Source organism: Hermetia illucens, chromosome 6, assembly GCF_905115235.1.
Source record: "Hermetia illucens chromosome 6, iHerIll2.2.curated.20191125, whole genome shotgun sequence".
Classification (NCBI taxonomy): domain Eukaryota; kingdom Metazoa; phylum Arthropoda; class Insecta; order Diptera; family Stratiomyidae; genus Hermetia; species Hermetia illucens.
Window position 1 is genome coordinate 38168647 of NC_051854.1, and position 16837 is coordinate 38185483.

Below are 16837 nucleotides of genomic sequence, written 5' to 3' on the forward strand. Positions count from 1 at the left end.
GGACCCGCTGGAAATCGAACTGGTGCTCCGACAAACCTTTGCTGGCTTCGACGATATGTAGGAGTTTATTGTAGATGACTATCTCCATCATCTTTCCCATTCGCCCTGGATTTCCATGTAGATTGCTTGGTGGGGCTGCGAGTATAGTCCTCGAACTACGTGTAGCTCCGCAACTGCTTCGAGGGGAAGATATCCCCTCACATTTCTTGTCCAGCTGCCCCATTCAAGAGCCCACACATTGAAATCGCCTACTATTATGGTCAGGATGCGTTCTCATGTATCCAAAACCAGAGCGCTCGGCATCTGCTCACACTCGGCAAGTGTAGCCCTCGGTGGAGCATAGCAGCTGTAGATGTGAACTCCCTACACCTTTGCTCTAATGAAGCCTCCTTCAGATCGCTCCATTATTTCCACGAAAACTTGTTCTCCATAAGCTTATAGCGCTCTTGGTGCGTTTGGTCTTTGGCCCAAATGCTCCAACCGTGGTTTCAATATGGCTCACTAATTCTGGCCACATCAATGTTTTTCTCAGGAACAGTTTGCGAAAGTAGGTCCTGCGCCACATTGCAGTGGTTGCGATTTGTATTAAGCACTCTTCTCTATTCCGCGCACTTGTTGCTGCATGAAATACGCCGATGATCCACACTCTCCTTCCCTTTGCATAGTAAGCTGTTTGTGTCACCTCTGCAGTCGTTGCTGATATGGTCTACTCCGAATCTCCTACATTGCTTCGACCTGTTATATGGACTAGTGCATGTCTTCGCAATGTAGTCAAGCCTTCAATGCCACCTGCTTCCTAAGCCGGCACATAACCCAGCCTATTCCTACTCTGCTAACAGTTAGAGTGCTGTCTCTAATGGTAGACTGAAGATGGTGGTTTGTATTCCACTGTAGGTTTTCCTCAGAATTTTCACTGCTGAATCCTGCAACCTGATAAGATCAAACTGCCTCTCCAAAGCTTCGCTAACCTCCTCCTTTGCGGTGATCTCATCAATATCTTTGCAGATTATTGTGATATCCGTTCTGCTAGCCCTTATATCGCCTTGCTGTCCTAACAACTCATTTGTGGAATTTGTCCACTGTTACATCCTTGGACTTCATTTTAATTTTCAACATAAGATCTCCTTTCTGGGACCATCTAATGCGGCTGATATTATCTTCCAAGTTGGTGGTACACTCTCCTGAGAATGTCAGTATATCACCCTTCACCACCACGTTTGTCAATGATAATCACCTTCGATTTTATCTTCCACCGATACTTTTTTTCTTCAGAGTGCCACTTCTCTCCAGGTTTCCGCATCCGCCTTTAGAGATCCGGTCCCTTTCCCCGAGGTCACCACTGAAACAGTTTCGCCGGCAGCTTCAGACGTAGTCCGTATGTGCTCCACCGTTTTGGAAGTTAAGCCCCATTTTCTTTTCAGGGGTTGCTTGTCTGTTGAGTCGTTCAATTTTTTACGCAGTCTTTTCAGAGGTTTCTCCCCTTTTGCACCTCTAACAGGCGTTACTTGAGTCCCCTGGTTCATTTTTTCGTTCGACGACTTTTCCCCTCTTTCGTCCTGGATCTTACCGTGCGCCAAAAGGATGCCTCTTATCATGGCCCTATATTTTTTAGTGAATATTCCTGCGCTACTTAATAAATTCACACAGCTCCATGATCTTTTTATCCAGGGCAGTGAAAGCAGCTCCTCATTGGTCGTTCGGTTAATTCGATGTCAGGTGTTCTTCCTCATCGAAGACTCCTGCTTCACACTTCCCACCGGGGGTAGCGATCACGACTTGTGCCCGTATGGGCGCGATCTGCGAAGAATCGAGCTCCTTCTAAACGTGTACTGTACGCTTGTAACATTAGATGCAACAGTATTTAAGATTGCCACTACTGATGCACTACTGTCGTTGGATAACGATGATCGCGAGCCTGCTTACACACTACCAGTTTCCGAAGTCCTGCATTGTAACTATATTCCCCTTCTACTCCTCCTCACATTGCTGCAGATAGCCGAAACCATCGCCTGTACCATAACTTTAATCCCCCAAAACCACCACCTCAATCTTTTCTATATGGTAGTTTAAGGAGCAGTGTCCCGTTAAAAGCCTTACTAGGGTTTCCATGTCCCACTTCTTAAGGAACTACAAAAATGAAACTCCAGCAAACCCAGGCTCTTTCACAAAGATTTTCACCTGCCGGCAAGAGTTCAAATTTCTCCACTTGGCTGCGTGAATCCTTGCAATTTGCTAGTTGTGATCATCTGGGTTGTCTTCTCAATTCCAGCAATGGATTTGATGTACTTTCCAGGCATCGTGACTCGGACGCTCAATTCTATTTTATATGTCACCCAATCTGCCTTTCGCGGATTCCAAAATGGAATGAGTGGAGGTGGATCCATTCCCATTACGAAGTCAATGCGTTTGTGATCCACGACTGTAATATCGTTTGATACTCTCCACTCTCCGACCAGCGCCGCGATGTCAGGGGATGCAACCGTGATGTCGATGACCTCTCGCCTGACCACGTTGAGGAAAGTGGGTTAATTACCCAAATTAAGGATCTGCAAATCGATTCCTACTAGATACCCCAGTAGTATCGATGCGCCTGTATTGATGTTGGACCTTCCCCAGCGTATGTGGTGAGCGTTGACATCACATCCTGCTATTACCCCCATGCCTCTACTTTTGGCTTATTGGATAGCTCTGATGAATGTTCCACTGCGTCATAGGGGAAGTATGCAGATCACCATAGTATCTCTTTATCTGCCTGTTGACTTTTTATAGTTAGTTTAGCGTCGTTAACCAAGCGTTTAGGTCGTTAACCAAATTAGCCTGGAAGTCTTATGAGACTACCATACAAGAGCGGGGCCGATCACTTCCATTGGCATACAACAAATCAGCATGTTGAAAGTTTAGGCCCCTGACTACCCCACCAACAACCCACGGTTCTTATATGAGGTATATAAAGTCTTGCAGCTATTAATGCGACCACTGATTCGCCGCTTTACAATGCTGAAAATATATTTGGGAAATGTGTTTTAGGAGTCGACACTTGTAACTTGATGGTCCCTAGCCCGTAGTAGAGCTGGCAGCCTGATTTTCCCCGAACCTTCTTAACATCGGGTTCGGGAACACCGATAGTGTGGGAAATTACCGGCCTTTCGGCTCTCTCTCCTGTTTTGCTGCCTAGCAGCATCCAGGTGAAGGTATTGAGGTTATTCTGCATATCAAGTTATTCCAGAACCACAGCACCATTCCAATCTTCTTCTGGAAGACAGAGGAAGCACTTTTTTAACGATTGCAGCTTATAAACCCTTTTCAGTGTTAGTCGCGCTGGCGTGTGGTTTGCCCGGAGGCGGTTTGCTCAATAGCTGATTGCTGTCCGTGGACCTTACCCTTGGGTAAGACTTCAGCCTCAGCAGGTGGGGCCGATTGGAGCCTGGGGTCAGGAATGCTAACAGGAGGGGCCTGCTTCGGCTCGTCCATTAAGGACTGGGTTCTCACCTGAGTAAGTGGAGAATCTCAGTCTAGACACAAATTCTACATCGATGAGTGTGGATTGCCCCTTCACTCGGGGTTGGATCGTCATGATCGACATTTAATTCAATTAGTTTAAAAGGTTTTTTGTTTTTTTCTAATAATTGGCTGCCATGGCCTCAGTTTTATCGGGGAAAATAGGTCGATTTCGGCAGAGCTCCTTTTTACCGAGACAATTCTAGTTGAAACTGAGGGTCGCCTGGTATCCAGAGTTCATCGTTTACTGCCACATCTTAACCCCTGTGACCATTCAGCCCTTAGCACGGTAGTCACACCTTAGCTTAGGGTTTTGATAACCGCTTGGCTTCAGGTATAACCCTCCCTTTTCCTGGAGAGACGCGCCTGAAGGAAGATTTGGCACCTCTACACACGGATGATCATTATGAATTGATGGATTAATGGGTACTTGTCTTACTTACTTAAGTTGCCGATCTGCACATCTAGGTCGAAGTATGGTTGATCGGCTCGAGTAAATATAAAAAGATTATTTCCAAAGTTTAGATAAACAGAACAAATGGAAAACTCATTTGGCCACAATATACTAAACTTACATAACTTTCCAGGTCTAACTTATGTTCGTGCAACAGATTCATATGAAATAGTTCGAAAATTTATTATTACGTGGACAATTTCATGTTTTTTGGTTGTCATGGTTTGGGGGTTAACTCCAGTCTTTGTTCATCAACGTGTTTTGCCAGTTGAATGCTGGTATCCTTTCGATGAAAAGGTAAATCAGATACATCTTTTGGCAACCATATATGGAAATTATTCGTTTGTTCATATTTCAGCGCAAATACGTCTACGAAACTTTATATTTCATCCAAATTTTGGCGCAAGCTCAAATTGGACAAGTGTACGGCAACGGAAGTGGAGTTTATGTTGTATTGATAACGCTGATATGTGGCCAGTACGACCTCCTTTTTTGCAGCCTTAAAAATTTGCTTTATACCGCAGAAATCAACAGTGGAGTCAGTGTGAAGATATTAAGGTCATCTATTTGTCAAATTTTGTTCATTTCCCTAGAAAAAATTAGATTAAATTTAGCCTTACCAAAAGTATAACAAAAATATTCAAAATTTGAGGCAATCATGATTTTCGAAAAGGTTTCATCTCTGAAAATTTCAAAGTTAATTTTCCTCCATTTTTGGCAGTTGATAGTATACCAAAATCAGTTTGCTTCATTTACGATAGTCTAAGGTGCCTGAAGACCAAAAAGTAAGAGAATAGTGAAGAATTCCCTAAGTGAACCCTTTTCGAAATTCATATTTCAGTTACTTTCATTGCTAACCCCTCATTACAATTGATTTTTCATTTTTAGAGGGAAACAGCAATCTGTGGACAAGGAGAAGGAGGAGTTGAATCAATATTTTGTTAGTCAAGAAGTATTTGAAAATCTAGATAACATCGTGGAACACTTAGTGAAGAAAAACTTGAAAAATGCAACAAAAGATGCTTTGAATGAATGCATTCGTCACCACCAAGCGATTGTTAAAGTCTGTTCTTTGTTGGAAGAGTTTTACAACCCTTTTTGCCTCTTTAAATCACTACAAATGACGATTGAGCTATGCTTCTTGGTATTTGTATCCGTCAATGTAAGTAACCTGAGGAATATTGATATTATATGTATTTGCACACGATGGTTTTTCAGGATTCATAACCAATATTGCAGTTATTTTTTTTTTTTTGAGAATTAAGCGAGTGATAAGTCTGTATCCAGTGGATATTAGACTGGACCAAATTGGAAGAAATTTTGTTCCACATTCGTAGTCCACTGACTTCCCTTTTGGAGCTGAATAGCCAAAAGAATAACTGACAGTTTCGTCTAGGTAGGTAGGTAGGTATCAGTGGCCGCTCCAAGGAGCCCAATTAGCGCTTTAGTGCGCCGTTTTGATGTCACAAACTCCTAAGACCGTGACTGTTGTTATAGGAACAGGGAAACAGAGTCCAGCTGGCTCGGATCCTCAGAGCCAGCCCGTAGCATTCACGAAGGAAAGCAGCTCTCCGACCCTGCAGCTAGAAATCTCACTGAGGTCCCCAAAGAATGGTTTACCCAGTGTCCGCAGCCTGACTCGAACCAGAGCCGGACAATCGCAGAGAAAGTGCATGAGGGTTTCCCTTCCTTCTCCGCAGCTTCGGCAGTGCGAGTTGTAGGGTAAGCCGAGCCTAGCGGCATGGTCCCCTATGGGCCAGTGCCCCGTGTAGACCGCCGTAATCTTTAATGCATTTGCACGCGTCTGGCACAGGAACTCTCGTGATCGGGCTATGTTATAAGCGGGCCAAATTCTCCTTGATTTGGCACAGCTTGTAAGCCATCGCCATCTCAGGCCCGCGGCTGCTAGGTAGTGCGAGTAGACTCGGCCCCCGACAGCCGCCAGCGGAACACCGACTGTATTCCCTGAGGGACTGCCAAGAGCAGAGCCTTGCCTGGCCAATCCGTCAGCCGGCTCGTTCCCTTCTATGTTCCTATGCCCGGGAACCCAGAGGAGAGTGATCTTGAGCGTGCCGCCCAGATGGTTGAGCGTGGCTCTGCACTGCCCCACCAACCGCGAAGATGTCGTCGTTGAGTACAAGGTCTTGATGGCTGCTTGGCTGTCGGTCAGAATGGCTATGTTACGCTTGAGGCTCGAATCACGCTCCAGCCATCGACAGACTTCCAGTATCGCCAGTACTTCCGCCTGGAATACACTGGTGAAACCTGGGAGACCATACGACTTGAATACACCGTGTGTATTCGACAAAACCCCCGCGCCGACTCCATAGGCCATCTTTGATCCATCCGTAAAGAATACCGTGTCATAGTCTTGCAACATGCCGCCGGTCTTCCACTTTGCCCTGGTTGGAAGGTCCACAGCAAAGTTTCTCATGAAGTTCAGCTTGCGTGTGACATAGTCCGTGGGGGATGCCCAGATTTCTCGAGGTATTTCATCTAGAATGTTGCTGTGGCCGTAGGACTTCGCTGCCCAGCATCCGGACTCACGTTGTCTGACGGCACTGCACGCTGCAACATATTTGATGTGGAGGTCTAGGGGGAGGAGATGCAGGAGTACATTGAGAGCATCTGCAGGGCAGGACTGCAGAGCCCCAGTAGCACCTGCACACGCGGTTCTTTGAATCCTATTAAGCTTCGTTCTATTGTATTTCTTCTTCAAAGCCTGCCACCATACAATAGATCCGTACGTCAGGATCGGACGCACTACAGCGGTGTACATCCAGAGAACCATCCTCGGCCGGAGACCCCATTTCTTCGCAAAGGTTCTCTTACAGGCATAGAAGGCTATACAGGCCTTCTTAACCCTCAGTTCTATGTTCAACCTTCAATTTAGCTTAGGATCCAGGATTACACCCAGATACTTTACATTAGAGGAAAGAACCAATCTTTGTTCATTCAGCCGTGGTAGATGGAATTCAGGTATCCTTGGCTTGGTGGTGAATAGCATCAGTTGCGTTTTGGTTGGGTTTATGCTGAGTCCGCATCTTGCGGCCCACAGGCACACCTTTCGCAACGCTCCTTCCATGATGTCGCTCATAATGGACAGAAACATCCCTGATACTAATATCACCAAGTCATCGGCATACGTCACCACCTTCACCCCGCTGCTGTCTAATGTACGTAAAATTTTGTCCATTACTATTAACCAGAGCACCGGTGAGATAGCACCACCCTGGTGCGTGCCTCTGTTCACAGCTCTGGTCAAGTGGTTGCCTCCCAGATCGGACTGGATTATCCTGGTACTCAGCATGGATATAATCCAATGCATGAGATACCCCTCCAATCCAATACCGATCAAGGCTTCCTTGATGGCGTTGGTACTGACGTTGTTGAAAGCTCCTTCTATATCCAAGAAGGCAGCAAGAGTATACTGCTTGTACTGCATCGACCGCTCAACCGTGCCAATTACCTCGTGGAGGGCGATTTCTGTGGATTTTCCTTTGAGGTAGGCATGCTGGGACTTAGAGAAAGGCGTTCTCTCCATAATCGTCCTTAAGTGAATGTCCAGGACGCGTTCTAGGGTCTTCAGCACGAAAGAGGTCAGGCTGATTGGCCGAAAGTCCTTCGCGGACTCATGACCTCGCCTGCCCGCTTTCGGTATGAAAACCACCCGTGCGCGCCTCCAGAACTGCGGTACGTATCCTAAAGTGATGCAGTTCCGGTAAATCTCAACAAGCCACGGCACAACCCTTTCCTGCTACTTCTGTAGCATGACTGGCATTACGCCATCTGGGCCTGGAGATTTGTATGCGGAGAAGCTGTTTATAGCCCAGCCGATCCTATCCCCGGTAATTACCGGTTTGATAGACTCGCACAGCTGGGGTTGCCGCAAACCCTCCAAGCGAGGTTCTGACTCACAGTCCTCCTCGGTGGAGGGAAAGTGCGTTTGCACCAGCAGCTCCAAGGTTTCACCAGAAGATTCCGTCCAGGAGCCTTCCGACTTTTTAAGGAAGGATGGACTGTTATGTTCCTTGGACAGAATCTTATTGAGCCTCGCGGATTCACTAGTGCTTTCAATGTTCTGACAATAGTCTAGCCAAGACCGCCTCTTGGCGGTCCTGATGGCCGACTTGTACTTCTTTAGGCAGTCCTTGTATGGCTGCCAGTATTTTTGCTTGTAGCAGATGTTGAAGATTTCTCTGGTCAACTTCCTGAGACTAGAGAGATCTTCGTTCCACCACGGTGGCAGGGTCTTTTTGCTGTACTTAGCAGGGCACGAGACTTTCAAGGCGGTATCAAAAGCCTTCTCCAGAGCCCCGACCTTTGACTCCAGTTCGTCTGTCGTGCCAATCTTACCAATTTGCGCACCGGAGAGTTTGTTCTTAATTACCTAACCAAACCTTCTCCAGTCGATCCTCCTGGGATCTCTAAGGGCTTGGAGACCTCTGCGGCGAGATCTAGACTGAAGAGTATCCAGCTGTGGTCAGAGAAGGATCTCTGGTCAGACACTCTCCAGTCCTCCACCCTAAGAATCCCGTTGCCGGTTATTAGGGTGATATCAAGGACCTCCTTCCAACCGTCACAGTTCTCCGAGCAGGGGAAATGAAAGGTAGGTGTACTGCCCCTGTTACACACCGATAGATTTGAAGTAATAATAAAATCAAAGAATGACTCACCTCTTTCGTTGATTTCGGAGCTGCCCCAAAGCGTATGCCTTGCATTTGCGTCGCAGCCTATCAGCAGGTTGGCTTTTTTTGGTGTTATGGTGTTCGTCAGATGTTGTAGTTCTTCTGGCGGAGCTGATCGGTCATGAGCCATGTACGCCGAGGAAATATACACGTTCTCTGCCCCCACCTGCTCCAGCTTGACCACAACTAGGTCACTGAAACTCAGGTCCGGGCACAGGAAAGCGTGCAGACTCTTCCTCGCAAGAATACATGCTCTAGGTTTAGCCTGATCAGCGTCTCCTGTGCTGTGGAATAAATTAAAATATTTGCTTTGGAGCCCTTTGATGGTTCGGTCGCTTCCGACCCAGGGCTCCTGTATTAATGCGATGTCGATGTCTTCCTCTAAGAGGAAGACGAGCAGATTAGCCGAGGCACACTTCGAGTGCTGCAGATTTATCTGCGTTACCCTCAGCATGATCTGCTTGCGTGGGGGGTTTGTCAGCCCCCGTCCGACCGTCGATCGTCATCTCCTCCAACAGCTCGTTGGCGGCGTCTATTGGGTCAAGGTCGTCCTCCAGTTTGGCAGAGCGGAACACTTTTACTTTGGCATTCCTGACTCCGAACCACACTTTATAATCAGCCTTTTTCAGTGCCTCCAGGCACTCCTCGTTTATGCGGAGTAGTACGGGCTGGCTGTTTATCTGAGGTTCCTCCTCCTTTATAGCAACCCAGTCGTCCATGGGAATCCCGGGGTTGTGAAGGCGCAGGAAATGGACCAGCTTGTCCTTCTCCATGCGGATCTTCGGCAACCAGATGCGAGCGACCGGTCTCCTGGGAATCTCGTCGTAAGGGGTAATCTTGAGCTTAACGCCCTCCCAGGCGTCGCTGATCTTAGCGACACACGAGCCGAGAAAGTCTTTAGAGAACTGGTCCATGCAAGCTATTACGTGGAACCCACGGACCACCTGAGATGAATCAAAGTGGGGAGTGAGTCCCGGGTGTTTGCCTCCGGTCTCCACGAGATGTTCATAGACCATGCCCGACAGCCTAGCCTCAACACTGGCCCACACCTCCAGCGTTAGTTTGCCGCTAGCAGAATTGCCATCCGCCAGCGCCACACGTAAGTGACTCCTGGCCACGTCGCTGAAGGGCTTCGCAGTACGTGGCCCGCCGGCTGACGGTTGCTGTACAATTCCCTCCGTATGTTGCTTGGCGTCTGCGCTCTTGCCCACTCTGCTCCGCTTCTTATCTTGTTCGACCTCGTCTTGAGATCGGTTGCGTTTTAGAGCGATGGGCTTCGCCTTCTGCTCGTCAGCCCGGCGTTTGCTGTTGTATTCATCAACAATCGCCTGGTATTTAGCGAGGCCTCCTTATTCTTGGCAATCTTGCCGAGAATATGCACGGCCTTCTGGTACTGGCTCTTGAGCAGGACACCCGTGCACCTTCGCTTCTTAGCCGGTTTCCGGCGACCGACATTCTTGTCGGTTTTCGCTTTCGAGGGATCCCCCGACGCTGAGGGCTTCGGGTCAGGAGTACTATGTCTGGTACTCGCTACACCCAGCCTGACGGCAGTGGGTTCCAGGCTGGAAGCCACTAGTCCATCTGACGCCTCGCTCCGGAAGGTCCCTCCGGTTGGCTTCAGCACAACGGTGCTACCACTGGCACCGAGTGTACTGCTCTCGACGGCCACTGTCTCCTGGCTGGAGGCCAGCAGCTCGTCCTCCGATGATGCGCCTGGCATCATCGCCTCCTCTTCTATCGTCGTTTTAGTTTTTTTGTTAATTGAGTCCATGTCTTGGTCCCACGAGTAGTCCGGGAAGAATGTCCACCCTGGCTGGCCCGGCCACCAGGGTAAGGGTCTTATTTGAAACTGAAGGTGCCCAAGGTATTCAGAGTTCGCATACTAAAGACCAAGCTCCCCATTGGCCACGCAGCCCTCGGCATATGCTGTTCCACCTTGGCTTGGGGTCCTATTAGCACCTTCTCCGGTGCAGGGAGGACGATCCCCGGGTTGTTGATTCAGTCTATCCCCCCGCTAGATCTACTTGCCCCTAACACATGACCAGCAGACAAGCAGATCCTCGTCAGTTGGATGAGCCTACTCCCAGCCCGGCCCTACATACTCTTGGCCGCCCGAAGACGGTTTCCAGTGGCCACCACGCGGAGGTCGTGTGAGGACTTGCCTAATTATGCAACTTTAACCTGAAGCATAATCAGACCAGGCCGCAGGTAACTCATCAAACGCTTCCTCACCTCGGTCACGAGGTGAGATTGAAAAGGCACATCAGTCTATCGCGTATATCTCCGACTAAAATATACTGGTCTATTTACTTAATAGTTCAAAATGCATTTTCCTTGGACCAATGACCACAGTCCCTGTGTGTAAAAGGTAATCAGTTGCTGGTTTAAGTCGTATGTCAATATAACGCTCTCCGTGTTTACCCTGTTTCTCGAACGTGTTTCAAACTTCTTATCGAAGTGAAACCTCGTTGTCTTGCTATCCCTTGGTATCAATGATTCCGGATCCCGCCAAGAAATAATATCAATTTTCCTTCGATTTTAGTAGCTCCACGCCTCAGTGGTACTCCCGGACTTTCTGAAGATCGCCCGCTTTGTCTGCGTCTGTACACGCAGATGTGAAGGAGTTAATCCCCAAAAAAAACCTCCAAGGAAACCGTTGTCCTCATTGCCCTACTGATATACACGCAAGTCAGTCTTCGGGATTCGTGAAATTTAGTTCCTTCTGGTCAGGTTACCACCCCATAGGTAATCATTGGCCTTACTATTGCAGTGTATATCTAAAGTGGGATCTTCGGGGTGCAACTTCACTTTTTTCCTGCTATGGACCTGCAAGTCATCATAGGGCTTAGACTTCCAACAAGTATTTCCGACATCTTTGTTTGCTCGTCCAGGAGTTCATCCACTACTATACCTCACATAAGCGGTGATAGTACCGCACCCTGTGGACAACCTTGAGTATTATACATGACAATAGAATTTGAACCTGTCGGCACGTCTATTTGCCTAATTTCCAGCATTGTACCCATCCTGAGCACCTGTGTGTTTAGCACTCCCTTTCGGATCAGGGCATCTTGTGTCTCTGTGTGCAATGTTTTATTGAATGCTCCTTCGATATTCAAAAACACACAGTGCTATTTTTTTTGTTTATATGTAATATATCCATCAGAGCAGTTTCGGTTTCGGACCATCCAGCTTGCTGACGCTGATGTAATGGATAACGTCAGTTGTCTATGATTTTCTCCACAAAATTGACAAAATTGATTTAGGATAAAAAAGATCCTTTTTAGTCATTTTCGGAATAAACACCACTTTTGACTGCCTCCAAGCCCTTGACATATATCCCAGGGTTATGCTGCCACTTACCACCCTTAGAAGAGACTCCAAGATGATTTCTAGGCCTCTCTTGATCAGTGCTGGGAAAATGCCATCTACTCCAGGTGATTTCAGTGGTTTGAAGGTCCCCACTGCCCACCTTACCTTAACTTCTGAGCATACCTCTTTTGTTAGTTTGCAGTTCCCCTTTCTTCCCTTTTCATCATTTGTTGGGGTGTCAGGCAGAATGTTGTCGCCTGCCACCGTGGAATTGGGCCCCGGGAAATGAGTTTTGAGAAGCAGGTGTACTCTGTCCTCATCATTCTCCATAAATGTCCTATCTTCCTTCTTCAGACAGACAGAAGATATTGTCCTGCCTTCGGCTATCGCTTTGTATAACCTGGATGTTTCTGTGGTTTGTTCGATCCCTTCACAGAATTTTCTAAAGATGTTTCGTTTTACTTCTCTGATCGCGTTGCTATACGCAGTCATTGCGTTTTTTGTACTTAAGCCAGTCTTCGCTTTGTTTTGTCCGATTGACGAGTTTTCGTGCCTCTGTTTTCATGCTGACTAGTGTCCTGTTCAACCAGGATACATCCCTTGATGACCTAGCTGCCTTAACCAGACAGCTGGCCTCATAAGCGTCAATGATAGTTTGAGGTCTTCACCACTGTTTCTAGTTCCAGTTCGCTCCTGATATCACCACCCCTTTGTAGGTGAGCCATGTTCTCCAGGGATTCCTTATTATTTTGTTTATTTCAGACTTTCCCTGCCGGATCTGATTATTTTGTGATCTGGAATAGAAGGCTCATCTAAGAGTATTCCCTAGTACCTGTTGTGTATTGCTGGTTATGGACATTGGAGTGCTACCTTTCTTATTTATCTCTAAAATATTGCTGAGAATAAATTCAAGAGGGTACTCACCTCTTCGATTGTTGTCGTTGTTTCTCTAGACTTCATGATGGGCCTTGGCATCGCAGCCTAGGAAAAGTGATGATACTCTCGTCTCACAGTACTTCACCAGTCTAGCTTAGTAGCTGTGACGGGATCCGAATGTCGTCTCTTGGGAAGTAGCAAGATGCCACGATTGCCTCTCAAGTGCTTCCCTCTAACTTCCAGTGAGCCTTGGATAGTCACAAGGTGGGCGGTCAGAAACTCTCCCTATTTTAAATTACGTTCTTGAATAATGCAAGCTCGGTGCAAGGCTTTCGCAAGAGGAGTCGCAAATTACCTGCATACTTCCTCCTTTCAATCCGCAAATCTGCCCGCGGTAGACGCAGAGCTCCTCAGCAAGCACTATTCCAATGTTCACCTTGGAGCTTGCCTTTCAATTACTGCAGATGCAGCTTTGCATGGTTAAGGATTACTTGGGCTATCTTAGTGTGGATCAGTTCTTCTCCATTGTCGGAGTATTACCTTCCTCCTCCGAGATGGTGCTTGCTTGCAAGTCAGTGTCCACCTTAAGCCCAAGAGGTCGTCCAGCTTCTCCTCGTCACTAAACAACAGGTATACTTCCCTCTGAATGATCCAGTCCTTTCCACCAATATGGCCCCCGAAATTCCTTCGAAGACCTCGTAGGTTTCCTACCGGATGTCTCCTTCGAGGTGTCTTTCCTCGTCTTTTGCGTGTGCACGTGCATAGGTATGTTGCCAAATCTATAGTTGATACGGCAACGTCTGAGGTCTATATGAAACCCGAATGTTGTGCAGGCCGTTCGTGCAGGAGTTTATCGGAATCCGCTATGCAAAGAGAAGCGAGCAAAATTTGTAAATCAAAACAAATCGGTCTTGAGGGATGCAAAAAACTGATAAAACGTTTCGCAATAAATGAGCATCGCAAAATACTTTTTACGAATGAATAAGTCTTTTCTATTGAAGAAATATTTAATCGCCAAAATGAAGGTCATGTCATGAGGCTAAGGATCAAACACCAGACGTTCAAAACACCATACGTGACGGACATTCTTTTTTGTGAATCCGATGTCAAGAACAACTCAGCGGTGTATGAACAAATGTTAGAGAACGTATTTAAGCCACCGAATGAAAGCTTGTTAGAGGATCACCATTGGTGCTTTCTACGCTTCTACTGACAGAACTTATAATTATAGTGTGTATAATCCTAAGCCACTCCGCAGTGCCCTCCGTCGCACAGTCCACTAGTATGTGACCTAGTTGAAAGCATATCCTGGTGAACACAAACTTCACAGTCCATCCCTTGCACATCGGCCTGATTACAATATCTTTGACAATTTCTTGCTCCTAACAAGCGAGTATTTGCTCGAAAAGCGTTTTTGACAGTTTGGCCAGTTGCACCAGGTTTGCTAATGCCTCTTGAATTTCCCGCTTTCTTGATATCGATAATAATAGCTTAGGTCTGTCTTGAGTCTTCTTAAAGGCCTCTTCTGGTTTCAGGCTTTCCTTCATCCATTTAGCACCTGCGCCACTGAGACCTGTCCCCCTCCTGGCGTCTGATATACTGATCCCAGACGCGCTATTGCTTGTCCCTGCTTTTTCGACAGTGGACTTTGTTGATTGTAGTCCTCGAAGTATGACAATGTCGACCATGTCTCTACTGGTTGACGCCTCACCTTTCCCTTTTTGGATGTAATCATCTGACTGTCAGTTTTTCCGGAAATGTGCCTCCAACTAGTTGGCCAGTTTATATTTGGTACGGGGTCCCGCTTGTTTGTTTTTAGTTTTTTTTTCGTTTTTATTCGTGTACTCATTTGGTTCGCACGATAGTGGTGAGGCTCCATTTGAATGCAGTCAGTTACCCGGCATTGCAAACTATCCAATGGGCACGGTTCACATGACATTCTAGATTAGGGGAGGTGTTTTTTGACTGCCCAATCTAGATCCGTAGCGTTGTGTTAATAGTAGGGTCGCCTCCTGCAGAGTGTGGCTATCACGGTTTACCAACTTTGGAAAGTTGGAACAGGTCCTTTTAATGTATTCTACATGGGCGCCATCAACTGCCTACAAAAAAATGACGAGGTCAAGCGAGCGAGGAAAAAGAAAGATGTTTGAAAATTATAAATTTCGTACTCTAATTTGGAAAACAAAACAGTATTTCGACTAATGAGACTACTGTATATTATATTATAAATTAAATTAAATAAATAAATAAATAAATAAATAAATATAAAATAAATTAAATTAATTAAATAAATTATAATATAAATTTGCACCTCCTACATTTATTTTCTCTATATATAATATATTAATAAATTATTTACTTGCAGACTACAACTTCTGTGCTAAAGAGTTTGAATTTCGCCCAGTATTTATTCTTGACACTTTGCGAATTATTCATCTTTACATATCTAGGCCAAGTTCTGAAAATACAAAGCCTGAAAACAGCAGATGCTCTATTCAGATGTGACTGGTATTTGTTGGATGCAGATATTCGTAAAAATCTTCTAATTTTTCTCCCGATCGCAATGCGTCCCGTCCAAATGACTTCAGCCAAATTTTCTGGAATGGATACCCAACGACTAAGAACAGTAGCATTTTGCAAAATCACAATGTGACCAATATACTAATCGATAATCTTTCAGATTCTCACCCAGGCATTTTCGTTCTTCACCCTTTTGCAAAGTTTGACTTAATTGGAATTTTTGTGCATGTATAATTGAAGGACGATCTGTGTTAGCATATGCACCACACTTTCCTTAACTTGTTCATATAAAATATGTGTATGTTGTCGTATTTTATTAAATTTCACCTAAAGCAAAGCAAAAAATCCTTTTTGATTGAAAACCAGTAGGAACTGGAAAACCACTAAATATTATTCTCATAAGCAGGCAATTTATAATAATTTCATCCAAACGAAATGATTTGATCATTTTAAAGAGGGTTAGCAAGAGCTTTCCGCTGGCCGCATACGCTGCGCTTTTGAAAATGCGAACTGCATAGAATATCTGTATCTTGATATATTAAACTTCTTTCATTAATTTATCATTGTTTTTTTTTGTATTTTTCCTTCTTTTAATTTAATTTTAAATAGTGTTTTTTGTAAATCAAAGCTTTGTAAAAAATAAGGATAAAATTAAACCCAAGTAGTCTCCCATCCAACTATTTATCAGTTACGAAAACGCTTAACTTCCGTAACCGAAAGAAATATTATTTTTAATTCAAAGTTAATGACTTTATTTAAATTGAAAATTGTTAAACCAATTTTTACAAAATTAGCACCACAATCACAAATCAAGTGCGCGTCAAATGAGGAAGATTCCTTTTTGTATGATATGAATTTTGGACGCAGGATCTTTCTGTCTTTCAAACTTCGTTGGACGACATATTGATTTTTATATTCAGCTAGTGTTTCCTTCATGACGAGAATTAAATTTTAAAAAGCATAAAAAAGCTCAGGATACGGAAAATAAAGCCAAAAATTAGCTACTTCACTTATTATTCGAGTATAGGCTCTTTTATCCTTTCAAAAATAAGTAAATCTTGTTTAAGTTAAGAAAGAGTTTGTTAGCCAAAGTTGAAATAAAATTAAATCGGGTGAGAAAACTAGTTCTTTTATTGGGTAAAAAATTGGTAAATACAAACACTTACAAACATTTCGTGAATCAATTATCCTTTCTTCAGCGTTTCCTCTTCTGAAAACAAGCTACTCCAGGTCCAAGGCAACAAATTTGCGGGTTACATCAACCAGTTGATGCTACTTTAGTCAGTTAGTTTAGTTTAGTGGGGGAAGTCGCAACTCCAAGCACTCAGACCCGTTGTACTATCCCCGGAGATCGCTTATTCATCGGTCTCTCGTCGACGACGTTCGCACAATTACGCGAGTCTGAGAACATTGAAGAAATCTTACCTAAGTATCTTCGTTTAAGGAAGTGCAGGGCCGTCTTTTCCCCCTCCCCTCATTAGCTGCATAT

The 16837-nt window shown here is 45.3% G+C and overlaps 1 protein-coding gene across 1 annotated transcript; it reads left to right on the forward strand.

Annotated features, from left to right (window-relative positions):
* Positions 1-4171: 4171 nt before the first annotated feature.
* Positions 4172-15741, forward strand: LOC119659104 (putative odorant receptor 85e). The gene is made up of 5 exons (XM_038067026.1): positions 4172-4249; positions 4311-4510; positions 4841-5114; positions 15194-15454; positions 15509-15741. The coding sequence occupies exons 1-5, from the start codon at positions 4172-4174 to the stop codon at positions 15557-15559; spliced, it is 864 nt and encodes a 287-aa protein (XP_037922954.1). The 3' UTR covers positions 15560-15741.
* The last annotated feature ends 1096 nt before the right edge of the window (positions 15742-16837 follow it).

Bases quoted from the DNA above. Each gene is read 5' to 3' on its own strand.
- LOC119659104 (XM_038067026.1), top strand. From the start codon at position 4,172: ATGGTTTGGGGGTTAACTCCAGTCTTTGTTCATCAACGTGTTTTGCCA. The intron at 4,250-4,310 runs GTAAATCAGATA...TTCATATTTCAG, and splicing joins GGTATCCTTTCGATGAAAAG to CGCAAATACGTCTACGAAAC. The intron at 4,511-4,840 runs GTCATCTATTTG...TTTCATTTTTAG, and splicing joins GTCAGTGTGAAGATATTAAG to AGGGAAACAGCAATCTGTGG.